General features: G+C 29.0%; 1 protein-coding gene across 1 annotated transcript; it reads right to left on the minus strand.

The window, feature by feature from the left end:
* Positions 1-1,542: 1,542 nt before the first annotated feature.
* LOC135631144 (large ribosomal subunit protein uL1-like) lies at positions 1,543-4,876 on the minus strand. The gene is made up of 6 exons (XM_065138584.1): positions 4,798-4,876; positions 4,599-4,636; positions 3,550-3,769; positions 2,792-2,957; positions 1,982-2,187; positions 1,543-1,787 (listed from the first exon to the last, which is right to left on the minus strand). The coding sequence occupies exons 2-6, from the start codon at positions 4,601-4,603 to the stop codon at positions 1,734-1,736; spliced, it is 651 nt and encodes a 216-aa protein (XP_064994656.1). The 5' UTR covers positions 4,604-4,636; positions 4,798-4,876; the 3' UTR covers positions 1,543-1,733.
* Between the last annotated feature and the right edge of the window lie 11,442 nt (positions 4,877-16,318).

Genomic DNA, 16,318 nt, shown 5'->3' on the forward strand with positions numbered 1-16,318 from the left:
TCATAAGGTTTTTAAAGAATAAAAAACTGTTTAATTATGCCAAATATTGAAATCATACATATATATATAATTTTATCAAACAAAAAGTAAAACTACTTTGACTTCTTTAAACCCCTATATCCATTGAATTTGACGGAGAGCGCACCTAATCAAATTAATGATTCCTTGAAGTGGTGCGTGATGCGTGTCCGAGAGGATACGGCCAACGAAGGAGAACGTACCGTGTACGTGCGATGAGTGCAATCTCTCGTCTCCACTTTTAAGACTCCGTCCCTCCTCCTTCTCGACGCCTCGACGCCCTCCTCTCTCACTCCTCCCTATCTCGTGCGATGCGCCAAGTAGAGCTGGAGACCCTTCTCTGCGGCGGCGACACCAAGGTCGCCTGCGGAACTCCACCCGATGGCGAAAGAGAGGAGGTGGACGAGGTTTGTCCACTGCCGGCGATCGGTGGGGGTGGGCTCATCTACCACGACTATGGCCGCATGGATTCCACCAGGGGTCTTACAAACCCTAAGTCCGTCAAGGCCAAGCCCAAGTCCCGGTCCGGCTCCGAAAGCCTCTCCGGCGCCATGAACGCCCCATCGAAGCCGCCCATTATCGGCCTCCCCGCCAAGATCCAGACCTCGGGCTACGCCGGGCGGGGATACCGTCGGCCCGCACGAAGCCGGATCTTCCCCAGGAAGCGAAGAGGAGGGAGGAATCTGGCGGTGCCAGAGTCGAAGTCAGAGCCGGCGTCCCCGAAGGTGTCGTGGCTCGGCAAGGTCTTGTCGGATACAGGACCTGAGCGGGAGCAGCGGCGGAGGCCGGTGAAGGATCGGAAGGCTAGAGGTTTTTGGGCCGGCTTGACGGCCATCTTTAGGTGCGGCGGCTGTGGACCGGGGGCGTCCGAGGAGGAGCAGCAGCAGGTGCAAGGGGAGAGGAGATCAACCCAGCCGCCGAGGATGATCCCGGCGAAGACGGTGAGGGGGGTATCAGCCAGAGAGCAACCACCCGTGGTGCCGGCGCCGGGAGCGATGGCGCGGTTATCGTCCAGGAGGCGTGCAGCGTCGTGGGGTGAGGCAGCGGTGGCGGGAGAGCGCTCGTTGTTTCAGAGTAGATGAGGGGGCAATTTGTGCAACAACAATAACAAACAGGTTTCCACTATCTGCGTCCGTTACATGAATCTCTTTAAAATTTTATTTATAGTATTTATTATTTTTTTAATTTTCTTTTATCTCTTTTCATAACATTTATATACTAATTTATCATTCAAAATTTTCAGCACATATTCATATCATTTAATTATTCATAAATAAAAATATTTTTAATAATATAAATTATATTTGGTTTCTTAACTGTTCAACATTTAAATCGATAAAATATTATTGTTCTAACAACCATCTTATAATTTTTATCATGAGAGAATTTGTAATCCCTATTATTTTCCGTATGAGAAAACTAAATAGATGTTATATTTATTATAAAGATATTTTTTTATCATTTCATAACGATAAATAAAATCACTGAGGTCAGTCACAATTAACTGCAAAAAGGAAGAGAACAGACGCCACAAGAAGCTCACACGGATGCAATAAAACCTAAGTATCTCATCGGTGGCTGCACCAAACAAAGAATTGATTTAAAGACTCAAATATGCCTAACTTGATAACCTCAGTCCTTTAATACTGCAAAATAAACAAAAAAAACTAGAAATTGGAAAAGAAAGTAGAATTTCCAATTCATCGATCAGCCGATTAGAACACTCGGTATGGCTTCCCCATGGTGCTCTTCAGGTACAAGCATCTCACCTGCAAGAACACACCAGAGTCAGCGATGGAACATGTAATGACACAATATTATTAGTGAGTGATCAAAATTAAACAAGTCCACAAAATGCAGATTAAGTTCTATAAGCATCAATAAAAAATTATTTGATTATTTCTAATAACGAAAAAAGTTGCATCTTTAAAAAATAGACTAACGAGGATGATAAGGAACCCACATTTTGCCAATTCTTCTTCAGCAAAGACACGAGGAAATTTACGCTGAGTTGAACGTTCTGAAAGATCTGCTTCTCCTCCATGGCACAGTTACCCACTGCCACGCCCATGCAAAGAACTTTCTTGAGTTGAAATTTCACCATTGCTTTTGTCTCGTTAACTTTAGCCTCTAGAGATTCTTGGTGAGTAACCAATGTGGGAAATTTCCCTGCAAAACAAATTCAAATTTGTATTAGGAGACAAAAATAACAAAAAAGTACTCCACACAAGAGCATATATAGGAATAGATTGTCAATCCCAAATAAATTAACACGAGCATATATTTGAGATCATTACAATCAATCCCAAAAACAATCTCTCGGATGACAATGTCAGTCACAAGTCTGTTTTATTTTCATATGTAAACACAAACAAAAATTTCATTCCAACAAGCAACACAATCGAAAGTGAATAAGACATCCAAAGGGCCAAAAAGTTATTTAGGGTTTCAACAAAATGAATAATTGCAGTATATCATATTTGCTTTTGTCTAACTTGCCAAATACAGATTATCCAACTAAAACAATGTAATAACTGTTTTTAACCGAGACTTATATTTGTTCTTAATTTAACATTCATTAGCCAGCTAACTCATGGGTGGATACCAATCGATTAGCATATTTAGCTGTGTTAGACGTGACAATAATATTTATTTCTCAAACCAAAATGCAACTAAAAAACTGAAAAAATGGTAAATGAACATTGTTATGATCATTTCATATTGTGCAGCATTCGCTGATCATGCAGTTAAAGTTATAACAAATTGTACTTGCCTGCCTTGTTAAGACCAGGGCCAAGAAGACGAGGGATCTGTTTGATGATGGCCTCTGATGCTAGGAAAGCATGGTATTTCTTTGCAAGCTTTTTAACCAGCTTCTTGTTTTTGTTCATCTTTTTCAAACTTTCAACATCCATATAATCAAGGCCAATTTTCTCTGCCTGGAGGTCACAAAAGTAATCATTAATACAACTTACAGCAATCAAATGAGAACACAAGAATCAGAATCAGACAAGCATTTCAGTCTGAGTCCACAAGCTCATAAATGAACTTCTAAAAATTTGCAGGAGAATGAATTCACAAAGGGCCATGTTTCAGTGTCGAGATAATGTGAAAATGGATCTAAAATGTCCTGCTCATGTCATCATCATGTAGATTGTACTAATAGCGGCTACAATCAGAATGGAATACTTGTCCAAATTATTACATGCATATGGCACATAAATATGTAATCAAAATGAATAGTGAAGTAGACATAATACTCCAGATAACTGCCACCTATTTAATCAGCAGACCAGCATTACTAAATTGACAGTTGAACACAAGATATAGTGGACATGCTCTTCCAGCATTTGAATCTAAGGTGAACTTGGAATTGCCTAAATGATCTGTACACTTTTATAGATTCATTTGACGCTCACAGTAATACAAACACTAACTCCAATGGTCAGGACAACTTTACAACAGCACCTTTTGAACAATTCCTGTACAAAAGAAATTGATGAGGGTAACACAAAGTTCTATATGCTTTACCTCCTCAACATGTTGAGCATCTCCAAGCATGCAGACCTTCATTTTCGGACGTGGAATGTGAGGTAGTTTCACGGATCCACTGAACCGCTTGTCCTTTTGAGGATCATAGTTTTTCAGCCCAATTTGCAACTCAACTGTTTCAGTGAATTTTCGTTTCTTCTCCCGAGAATCACCAACAACCTGAGAGATTGCTTCCCTCAAAACATCACTCTGCAATTTGCTGTGCAGCAACAACATATTTGAAAAGGTGAGTTCAACATGATAGAAACATTAAGATGAACTTGTACTACAGAAACTGTAAAGTAATCAGTACATAAACAAATATGGTAATTCAAACCCACTGCCAAAATGAATATATAATTTCAAATAAAGTAACCAACAAATTACATTTCAACACAAATAGAAGGTAAGAAGACAACAAAAGATCATCTTGTCATGCAACACAACAGTATGATTTTATCTGAATTTATACTGAAAGAACAACTGATGTAACAAAACAGAGGAGCTTCACATCGAATTTAAAAGATTCAAATAAAGGGAAAAAAAAGCCCCTCTAAATAAGGATAAGCAAAAATGCAAGGCCAAACTTGTCTTCCTCAATCAACAGAACATTGATATATGATGCAAACGTCAAGCACAAAGGACTTCTACCAGGCCAAGCATCAACCAACATAGTAAGATTTTATGGAACCATACCTGATAACAACAAACACATTTCTTGTCTCATAAATCAGAACAAACATTATGAACAACTAGGAAACTACAACATGCAGATAACCACAAAATGCTAAGAATGTGATAGATATGAACTAGCAAAAGCCCATATTGGTTCTGCTCGTAGTTGTTGACACATCTTGATTACGGAATAAAGTATTTCAGTGTGACGATCCGATAAAAAACGCAGATGATTACTTCTCCTAAATTCTCCAGAACATAAACAATAGAATGAACCATTTGCACTACACGTAGAGTCCTTAGAACATCAACAACGACTACTCTTTCGTGCAACATGATATCAATAGAAAACCACTTATGAGAACCCACAATACCTCATTGTTTGAATGTGTATCGGTCCCCTCCTCCGATCCTTCAACCAAAACACAAAGATAAATGAGCTACGCCATCAAAATCTAAACGGCATGCAAAACAATTCGAACAAAATAGATATGATCGAGGCGACATCAAAGGAAACACGCAGATCTTAATCACGAAGGCGATTTCGGGGGCGGAAAGCAGACGAAGACTCACCGAGACAGCGAGAGTGAGGGGAAGGGCAGACGCGGCGGCGGCTGAGACGGTATATATAAGGGGGAGCTTTTAAACCCTAGAATGCCGAGCGCTACTTTCTGTCCGTCGGATTTGGATCCAACGGACACGATATATGCTTTCAACAGTTTGCAGGAAGGTTTGGGTGGGTTGGGTCGGTTTGAAGTCTTTCAATCTCATAATAATGATTGTAATTTTGGTCGCATTATTTTTTATAATTAAATTGATTATAAAATAGAAATTAAATTTGTTATAATTAATTAAGATAATGAAGTTATTTAATATAATATTGAAATAAATTGCTAAGGAAGAGCTTATAAATAGGGATAGGTATAAAATTTATTGATGTAAATCTTTTCATTTTGATCTAATGATGTAAGAGCTAAGCTGACCAAGCTTCAATATAATTTATAGAGCTAATCTCAGTTCCACATGTCAACTTTTCATTAAATAGATTTATTTTATTGAAAATTACAATGGTTATTGGAACACTACAATATACATGGTTGAATAGTTTCAAATGTATTATTGTTATGATAATAATGATGATAGAAATTATATAACATTGATGATCAAATAATTTTTTAATCATAAAAGAAAATATTGATACATTAAGGTTATCTTAAATGATAAAAGCATCAAGCATTTCATAATTATATTGAATTGAATCCTTTGTCCATCCTTCGTAAGGGTATATGGCTACACATCAAGGTATATAATATATATATATATATATATATATATATATATATATATATATATATATATATATATATATATCTTTTAAGTTGTATAAGGTATAAACTAGATAGAATATATTATTATTTTTAGTGCATCATTCAAGGAATCAAATATTATTCTTCTAAATCTTATTTTTGAACAACTATGGCTAGAGTAACTTTTATATTTCACTACATATTCAATTTATGAATTATTTTATCAATATATATTTTTGTCTATGAATCTCATTTTAAAAAATAATACGATGATTAATAATATTATGACAATAGAAGAGAGAGAAACATAAGATAATATAATAAAGAATTCTATTGCAATCCACTAAAAATTAAAGAAAAATAAAACCAGAATTTATTAAAAATAAGATAATATAATAACACAAACATTCAAAAAATCTATCCATATATATCATAGTAACAAAAAACTCTATATATTATTTTTTATGAGATGTTTGTACACTATATTTATATATTAGGACTCATCCATGAGTATTTTTTTTTATTCAAGTCATCCATATATCTAATACTAAATTGATTGATATCAATCTTCAAGTCTTTCATCATGTCTTAATATTATAGTAATTAATATTAATTATCATGATTCAATCTCATAAGACAATTGACAAGTGCATATCATTAACTAAAATATTTGAACCCATATTATTGACAATCTTCATAAATTAATCTTAGCCTTTATCCACCTAGGATACTAAATTTGATGTTACAATAAGGCCTCCAAAATCTAAACTACGTCCATTAGAGTATCAACATTAAAATAATATTATGATGGTGAATATAAATGAGTTGGAACTAACAAACTACAAAGATGATACTAGTGATAGAGAAGTATGGTGGAGAGAGATAGTGGGAAAGTAAAATGGAACCAACTAGAGAGAGAATTGAGTGAAAAAATATAACACATATTTTTTATTGGTTTTAGAGATGATATAAAGATTTTTTTTTTTTTTACACCATATACTTACTAGAGCATCATTTTCCATATTGGACTCACTTTAATTTGACTTGTAATACTATAATAGATCATCATAAGATCATATTCATAATTTGCTCTTTACAGAACTTTATAGTAAACATCATTTGTAATATCCTAGATATATTTATGAGTCCATAAAAAAGTTATTAATTGATGAATGACTAAACTAACTTGGACCATCATTTGTAATGTGCTAGATATATTTAAGCTCCTTCGGATCTAACTCCTAACTCCTCCCACAGTCCATGATGGCAACGATGGCAATAGATGATAGAGTACTTGTTGGGGACTTGGAACCGATAGAGATATAGAAGGTATATTGCCGATACCCCTTTGAGATTACTAGTAAAGGATTATAAGTATAAATTTAATATTAAGAACTGAAATTAAATAATCATAGATCAATATTATATATGTATATTTGAATGTTATTATGAATGTTTTAATTTGATTTGCAGAACGTACTTAGTAGTTCAGTATATAGAATATATTAACATAGATTTATCAAGAGAACTATAGTTGCATTCATCTCTATATATCATTGATAGGATTATTATAGATAATGAAATAAAAATTAAAGGGAAACAAGAATAGATTAGTAATCTCGATCATGTCATATTATACCATATGTAGTCCTAAAAGGCCTTGTATATTTATAGATGAGAGTAGAGGGTCTATGATTAGTGATTATGAGAGGCTTTTTTATAATCTTCTAAGAAATTCTACTATAAGTAAGCTTTCTTTTTAATAATCAATAATCATAATTAAAATCAAATATGAATTATAATATATCTTACATAATTAAATAGAGCCACATGATTTAACATTCTCATACATTATCAATTAATTAGTAAGATATAAAATAAAATTAAATTAAAATAAATAAAATAAAATTTTATTTAAAAATTATTTTATCTAATTATATTTTAATTTTTTAAAAAAATATTTTACACATGATAATAAATTTTAAAATAGACTAATAAGCCAATAAGTACAATAATACCTCATTCGACTACCAATACGAGTCATAACAGTTTTATATCATCAATATTATATATTTTTTTATGTCTCACGATATTGTTAGTCTTTCTTAATATACTCTATAATTTATCTTGTCAAGATAATCTTATTATCACATTCTACTATTATATATATATATATATATATATATATATATATATATATATATATATAAGATAAAAAAATAAAAGAACTTTAATTAAGTAAATAAATAAAAAATTTTAATAGTAATATTACTTAAGATTGCATCATCATATCTCTTATGAGTTGTTCACAAGTTCAATTCCAATGCGTACTTCAGACATTTATAGTTAGTATTATAAATGGATCAATAATCATCAAAATGGTAATTATTATTTTTGGACTCTTTCTTTAATTACCAGTACTTTATCTCAATATGTTTGGAATCACTAGAGTGTTTGTTATTATTAGACAAAAAATATAATAGTATTATCATAAAAAAAATATTTTTAGTAGTCTAACAATTGAATTAATTACACAAAGACATGATATTAAATTTCGTAATCATAAAGCTTGAATTATAGTTTTATAGTACATCACAAATTTATTTTTTATTATTCATGATACAATAAATGATGACTTTGTATTTTTTCAAGAAATTGTCCATTTAACTAATATGAATATGAATCTTTTAGTGGACTTCTTATGGTTGAGATAATTTATAGAATCAACATTAAAATATCTCATCACTTCAACTTAATCTATACTCCTATATGCGAGTGTATAGTATTTCATCTCCTATAGATATTTTATCATTTTATTTATAATTTTCTATGTTTTATTCTTGGGTTGCTCTAGTATCTATCTGATATTCAATAAAAAACTAATATTCAATCTCGTATTTAAGTATATAATAGATTTTTAACTATGCATGCATAAATTATATCCTTTATTTAATTCATTTCTGAGTCATTCTTAGGGAACTAGCTTTGATTGAATTTTTTATCTCCAGTAGTAAGTGTATCATTAGTTGAACAAAGTCATATACTAAATCTCTTAAAGACTTGATCAATATATCTATTATAAAACAATCATAGTAATTTTTGAGATTTATCTCTAAATATCTCAATACCAATAATATAAGTTGTTTCATTCATATCAATTATCTTAAAATTCTCATTAAAAAATATCTTAGTTTTATACAATAAACAAAAATCACTGTTGACAAGCAAAATATCATATATATATATATATATATATAACCAATATAATAAATTTGGTCTCACTAACTTTTAGATATATACATTGATCAATAATATTTTTTTGAAATATGAAGAAAGTAATGGTATCATGAAATTTTATATATTATTGTTTGAAAGTTTGTTTAAGGTCATAAATGGACTTTCTAATTTTGCAAGCCCAACTTTTTATTAATTTTTCTATGAATCATTTGAGTTATTATATATAGATTATTTCATCTAAATCTCCATTCAAAAATATTATTTTTATGTCTATTTAATGTAACTTAATATCGTAATACACTACTAATGTCACAACGATTCTCAACAAGTCTTTTAAGAAATTAGATAAATTATCATATTATAATCAATGTTTTATTTATAAGAAATTTGTTTGATCATAAGTTTGATCTTATATCATTTGATATTATCGTTTGACTTATATTTTATCTTAAAAGCCAATTTGCAACTGACTTTTTTTATAGTTATTAGACAATTCAATAAGTTCATGGATATCATTATGGTTTATTGATTTTAACTCTTCTTTTATTAGATTATATTATCTTTCAGAATTGTTGCTTTCTTGAAAATGATATAGGTCCTCTTTTAATTTTATATCATATTTTGATTTTTATAAATATACTATATAATCATTAGAAATGATATGTCTCTTTTCTTTAAGTTCTTTTTAAAATTATCGATTATAGTTGTTTAACAAGATTATCAATGATGACATTATGTTGGATTCAGTAATGCTATTTTATTGCTCAGTGATTTGATGAACCACGACCACTCGAATAAAAAATAATAAAGGACCATCAACATATATCTCATCTATATCAAAATTAATCTTGAGATTTTTCACTTATATTGATATTTATATATATTTTTAAATCTTATATTATTATATTCTACTATCTTTAAACTATAATTAAGATAATAAAATTTATATCACTTGGATTTTTTTAAATAACTAATAACATACCCAAAAATAGTTATTGGATTTTTTTTATGTGAATCGAAGACTTTTATCTCTATAGAACAATCTCAAATATCTAAATGTCTTAAATTGAGTTTTCTGTTAATCCATAACTCAAATAGAGTTGATGGAATTGACTTACTAGAAATCCTATTCAAGATATAGATAACTATTATAAGAGTTTCGTCTCACATTGACTCGGATATAAAGAAATAACTCATCATTCTTCTAATTATTTTTATAATAGTATGATTTTATTTTTTAGCAAAATTATTCTATCATGGTATATTGGGTAAGATATAATGAGCGTAAGTATGTCGCTTTTCAAGGAATCTTATGATTAAGATTTTAACCTAACTTATTATATATACCATAAACCCTTGTTAGATTTGATAATTTTAATTTTTTTATCTAATTATCTATTGACTTCATTTATATACACATCTAGAATATCAACTTTGAAACTTTTCATATATTAGATACACATAATCATATCTTGATATATTATCTATGAACATGATTAAATATCTTTTTCCACTGAAACAACGAATATGAAATGGTTTGTAAATATTAGTATGGATACCATCAAAGAGTTCTTTACTTCTTGTGATATTTTTATTTATATATTTACTTTACTTTTTTAATATAATTTATGCAAATATTAAAATCATTATAGTTTAAAACCTCTAAAGTATTATTCTTTACTAATCTTTTAATTCTTTTCTTAAAGATATATCTCGAATATTTGTCTACAAGATAGAAAGATTTCTCATTTTTGAAAGTATGTTTCAATCCAACATTTGATTATAGGGCCACTAATATTGTTGCAAACTTCAATTCAAATGAATTATGTATAAATCATTATATAGAATTCTAAAATAAACTTTTATTAAATCATAAATATACTGAGTTAACCATTACAAAAAGAAAGATAACATTTTAACTAATCAATTCTAGATAGAGAAATTAAATTTTTAGAAATTATATAAATATAATATATGTCCATAAGATCCATCGGAAAAGTTCTCACTATTATAAATTCCTAAGTTCCTGTTGCTATTACCAATTATAAGTATAAGGTCATAATCATATTTCTATATAGAATAAATTTAATATTAAAATATAAAATCAAATAACAATATATCAAGATTAGGATGCATAACTTAAGATGTCATTCTGAACTTTATTTGATTTGTAGAATGTACTTCATTGTTTAATCCAAAGAATATAACAATATTAATTTGTAAAGAGAACTAAATTAGTCTTCTCATCTCTTTCTATCATTCATATAATTATTATGAGCGATGAAATATAAATTAAAGGGAGATTAGAATATATGAATAATTTTGATCCTGTCATGTCATATCATATGGTATATAGTCTCTAGAAAATATTGTCTATTTATAGATGAGAGTAGAGGGTTTAGAATAAATAACTAGGAAAGTCCTCCTAGTTAATCTCTTAAGAAATTTTATAATAAGTAAAATTTATTAATCAATAATTATAATCAAAATTTAATTTAAATTATAATATATCTTATCTAATTAAAGAAGGCACATAATCTAACATAATTTCTAGTTCTTAGGATCCCTTTTTATGCATGGCTCACTATATGATTTAGCTTCTTTCTTTTTATGCATGGTTCAAATTTAATTAAATATTAATACTTAGATAATCCATATAATGTGAAGGTAATCAAGGTAAGTCCTTTATCTGTTCCACGCTTAAAATTTGTAATACAACTAGTTGAGATTAGCCTTATACTAAGTCAAGTCACTCATATTATATATGATTTATTTATTATTATGAGCTCGAACAAAATGATGTGGATCATCATGATCCTTTCTGTGATCATGATTTTACATGGGTGCAGTCACATAGCTGTTAATCAAATATGTATCCTAGTAATTCATAGTCATATATGTTTGTTGTTAAATAAGGATTCGAGAATAATTCATGTGATCAAATTATAAGCTACAATTTCTTTTCTACTTATGTGTCTTAAGATCCTTAGAGAATATTTCATTTTATTGTCTTAGGATATAGTTTGATTGGCTAGTTTATATAATAGAAAATTAAAAATTAAAAAATTCTCAATGATTAAAGAATAAAATTTATTAATCATAATTTCAAAATCAAGGAAGATGTTCGATTTTGCTTAAACTAATGGGAGATTAAGCTAGTGAGCTATATTATGGACCTTTCAGAGAGGGTGAATGAACAAAGGCAAAATAGTTTCATGCAATTTTTATTATTATTAAAAAATAATTATACTCAAAGTTTTTATCCATATACAATGACATGGTATATGGATGATAGGTTGAATGAAGTTCTCATTTTAGAATAATAAAAGTTCCTATTAAAAGAGAATCTCTTATCGGAGATGAACTAAGCATAATTAGAATGAAATTTCTTAGTGATAATTGAGTTTTCCAAAGATTGAGTCTAATAATAATTTACTGAGATAAACCTTAAAAATAAAAGTTTTAAACTAAATAGGATCAGCATAGTTAAAATTAATGGATTAAGGGTTTCTGGAATTAAAAGTTCCTTGAATGAAAAAGTTTTGCTATGTTAAATATATAATTCATGGGAAGGGTGAATATACTATATATTTAATTAAAGTACTATGTAAAAAATGAAAAAGTAAGAAACATCACATATTTTATGTGATTATTGTGTGATAGGTTGTCTTGACTGTTATATTGTCAACTTTTCTATGTTCTTAAAACTTATTATAAAGATGATGATATTGAGAGATGCATAGAGTCATTAGAATAGATGAAATAAGAAATTTATATATTTATGAACAATTAGACATATGTACAATTGAAGATAACATAAAAGGATAGCCAATGCTAGGGAGGTTCTACGGTCACACCAATTAGATGAAATGAACAATTATGATTAGTAGAGTAAGATAGATAGATGAAGACATAAGACAACTTTACAAGAGTAGTAAAATGATTTAAAAAAGCTCTCTAGGTTGCCAAATGGTTTAGGCATATTATTGTCGGTGTTGTATCTCGTTGTATTGGCTCATGTTAGGGCATAGAAGATGGCTTAGAATAATCAATAAATTTTCTTGTGCTGCCAATTATATTATATTGCAAGGAAGCAAACTTTATGTGAATAAGAGGCACTAACATAAAATCACAATTATTATAAGAGAATTACTCTCGTTATCTTGTTTTATCAATTATAAAATTATAAGTAATAAACCTAATTTTCTAATACTAACCTTATCAAGGAATCTTGCCAATGTCGGTCTTAAGCTCATATGAAAAAAAATAAAGGATTGCGTTAGGTCACTAACAACTAGTGTAGAACTATGTTAGATCTTATGAACATAAATTTTAATTGATTTAAATATGAAGCTAGGTTATTATCTGGAAGTAAAACGAGACACTTTTACTATCTAAGTATCTTAAATTACAAATGATTAGCTAAAAGATTGCATGAAAGCTGCTCATCACATCAACGTCCAAATGTGGTGCCTAAGCAAAAATTCTCTTATTGTTTTGGACCATAGAGTAAAAAAGTTAGTCATAGTGTTAGATTAGTAAAGAATACATATTATTTTCTTATCAGAAACTAAGTAGGTAGGGAAAAAGTTGAGAGAGATTGATAATATTGGATTTAAAATTTGATATATTAAAAAAGGTAAACACATAAATTATATAGAAATTATCATTTATAAGGATCTTAAGAATAATATTATAGATGTAAAAAGATTTAAAGATATAATTATAGTTCTATAATTTGTAAAATGATAAGATGCTTTGATTATCATTAATACTTATGTCCTTGAAGTCGAATTAGATGATCAAACAAATAAAAATTTTTATAAAGACTTAAATAATATAATTTAAGGAATGCTCATAATTAAAAAAACTTATTGTAATACCTCATATTAGTCCCATATTGGAAGTAAAGAAAATTAAAATTAATTTATAAGGGTCTAATAGATATATAAAAATTAATTTTAAATTAAGGCATGATGAGCGGCACAATAGAAAAACGATTACTTTTGGGTTATATAATTTTTATGATAAGTATGATAAGATATAAAGTTTATGATAATTTTTATAATAAATTAGGTTAGTGAAAAAATATATATGAAATTAATAAAATTAAAAAAAGAAAATATAGGAATTTAGGTAATATTAAATGCATTAAAGACATAGATTAAATAATACTTGTTAATGATAATGAGATTAATAAAAATAAAAAAAATATTTTTATAAATTATTTAATGAATATTTCACACATGGCTTAGATTTAATGATAAATAATATTGATAGATTTAATAATTATATATTTATTCATAAAATTAGACCTAATGAAATAAAAGAAGTATTAAATAAGATAAAAATAGTTAAAAGTGTGGGATTGATAGTATCTCTATTGAGGTATGAATATGTTTAGTTAACACAAGAGTAATTTAGTTAATAAAATTATTTAATAAAATTATAAGATTCAAAATGATACCCGATGAATAGATAAAGAGTTTTGTAGTATCAATCTACAAAAATAAGGATGACATACAAAATTATTCAAATTATAGAGGAATTAAAGTCATGAGTCATACCGTGGAACTTTAGAAAGAGTTATTGAAAGTAAGATAAAGTTTAAAATAAATATCTTTGAAAAAATAATTTGGTTTTGTGCTTGAAAGATGAAACATAAAAGCTATTTATTCATTAAGATAGTTAATAAAAATGTATAGGGAGAAAAAAATTATATATATATTTTTTACTTAAAGAAAGCCTATGTTAGGATTCCTAGAGATTTATTATGATAGGTTTTAGAGAAAAAAAATGTATCAACTAATTATATTAATATTATTAAAGATATGTATGATAATATAGCTACTAGTGTTATAATTATGGAAGTTATATAATGAGTATGTTATTAACATAGAATTACACTAAGAATCAACATTACATCTCCATATTTTCATATTGATAATGGATAAATTTATTAGTCACTTATATAATAGATCTCCATAGTGTATGTTATTATAAACTTGAGCTACAGAGACAAACTCCACAAACTAAAAGTTTTAGACTAAATAGGACTAAAATTGAATATATAAAATATAATTTTAGTGATTCTAGAAATAGACAAGAGAATATAGTTAAATTGGATGAACAAAAAGTCTCATTAAATAAAAATAATAGATATCTTGAATCAATTATTCAACAAAATAAGAGATTCATAAAGATATTATTTAGAGTAAAAATATGATGGTTAAAATGCTGAGAGGTGTTAGGAATCTTGTATAATCATTGGATACCTTTGAGATTCAAAAAGATATATATAATACATTTGTGAGATTACTAATGCCTTGTGAATCTGAGTGTTGGACAGTTAAGAAAAAATATATACAAAAAATTTATGTTATCGAGATAAGAATATTGAGATGGACGTATAAAGTTATTAGAAAAAAAAAGAAAAAAATACTTTTATTTGTAAATAACTATGTATCACTTAGATAGTGTATAAGATAAGAGAAAATCATTTAAGATGGTATAAACATATGCTAACAAGATATCCGGATGCAGTGATCAAAAGAGGTGAAATAATTAATATTAGTGGTATGAGAAGAAATAGAGGAAGACTTAAAAAGACCTTAATGAAAACCATAAATAAAGATTTAAGTATCTTAAATGTAACTCAATATATGATTTTTTAATATGTCTATGATGATAAAAGATCCATATAACTGATGACGCTAAATAGTTAGGACTTGTGACTTTGTTGGTGTTGTTGTTGTTGTATCCTTATCAAACAATGATATTTCGCATATTGAACCCCGTATTGAGTGTTGATTATATTAATATACACCGATCAATACCAATGCCTTGGAAGAAAGAAGAACGAGAAAAGAAACTTAAGACAAAGGAAGAAGAAGCAGAAGAAGAAGAAGGAAGGAAGGAGGAAGAAGAAGAAGAAGAGGTGGCGGTAGTGGAGGAAGAAAAAAGTAGGAGGAGAAAGTGAAGACAGTGGAGTTGTGAAGGAAGAAGAGGAGGCGGGAGGTGTACTCGAGAGATGAGAAATATTGAACGATAGCGGCAGGAAGGTAGGCAGCATCGAATGGTAGTGGCTCGGGAGCGATTCCATGCTTCTCGCGTGCGGAGAACTATAATTTTTCTAATGGGTTGGACCAAGCCATCCGAAATAGGAGGTCCGATCCAGACCTAGATGGGTACCTACCGTCTATTTAGTACTTATATGAGTAAAATTAGAGAACCATGATTCATATTATTTTCCCAGTGTAACTTAAAACTAACCATGGTTCATATTATTATCCTTTGCATTATGTTTTGACTTGCCAGCACACTGCTTTGGTATCATCTATTGTTGTCTGAGCACCGACAACAAATTTTTTGCACGTAGTAATAACCAAAACGTTCTTAAGGTTGTACAGAATTTTTAATAGATTTGTTCGTCATAAAACATAGCAATCGATAGCAACTCCGAATGTTAGAGAAAAACCTTACGCTATAGATTGAGTTGTCTTCTGTAATCAATGATCTGTTCAAGCAGATTGCCTTTTTATATCGTGAGC

This window comes from Musa acuminata, chromosome BXJ3-2 (assembly GCF_036884655.1).
Source record: "Musa acuminata AAA Group cultivar baxijiao chromosome BXJ3-2, Cavendish_Baxijiao_AAA, whole genome shotgun sequence".
NCBI lineage: Eukaryota > Viridiplantae > Streptophyta > Magnoliopsida > Zingiberales > Musaceae > Musa > Musa acuminata.

Coding starts and splice junctions, on each gene's coding strand:
- LOC135631144 (XM_065138584.1), bottom strand. Junction 2,958..3,549: donor ATGCTCAACATGTTGAGGAG/GTAAAGCATATA, acceptor TGTGACCTCCAG/GCAGAGAAAATTGGCCTTGA. Junction 2,188..2,791: donor CCCTGGTCTTAACAAGGCAG/GCAAGTACAATT, acceptor TTTGTTTTGCAG/GGAAATTTCCCACATTGGTT.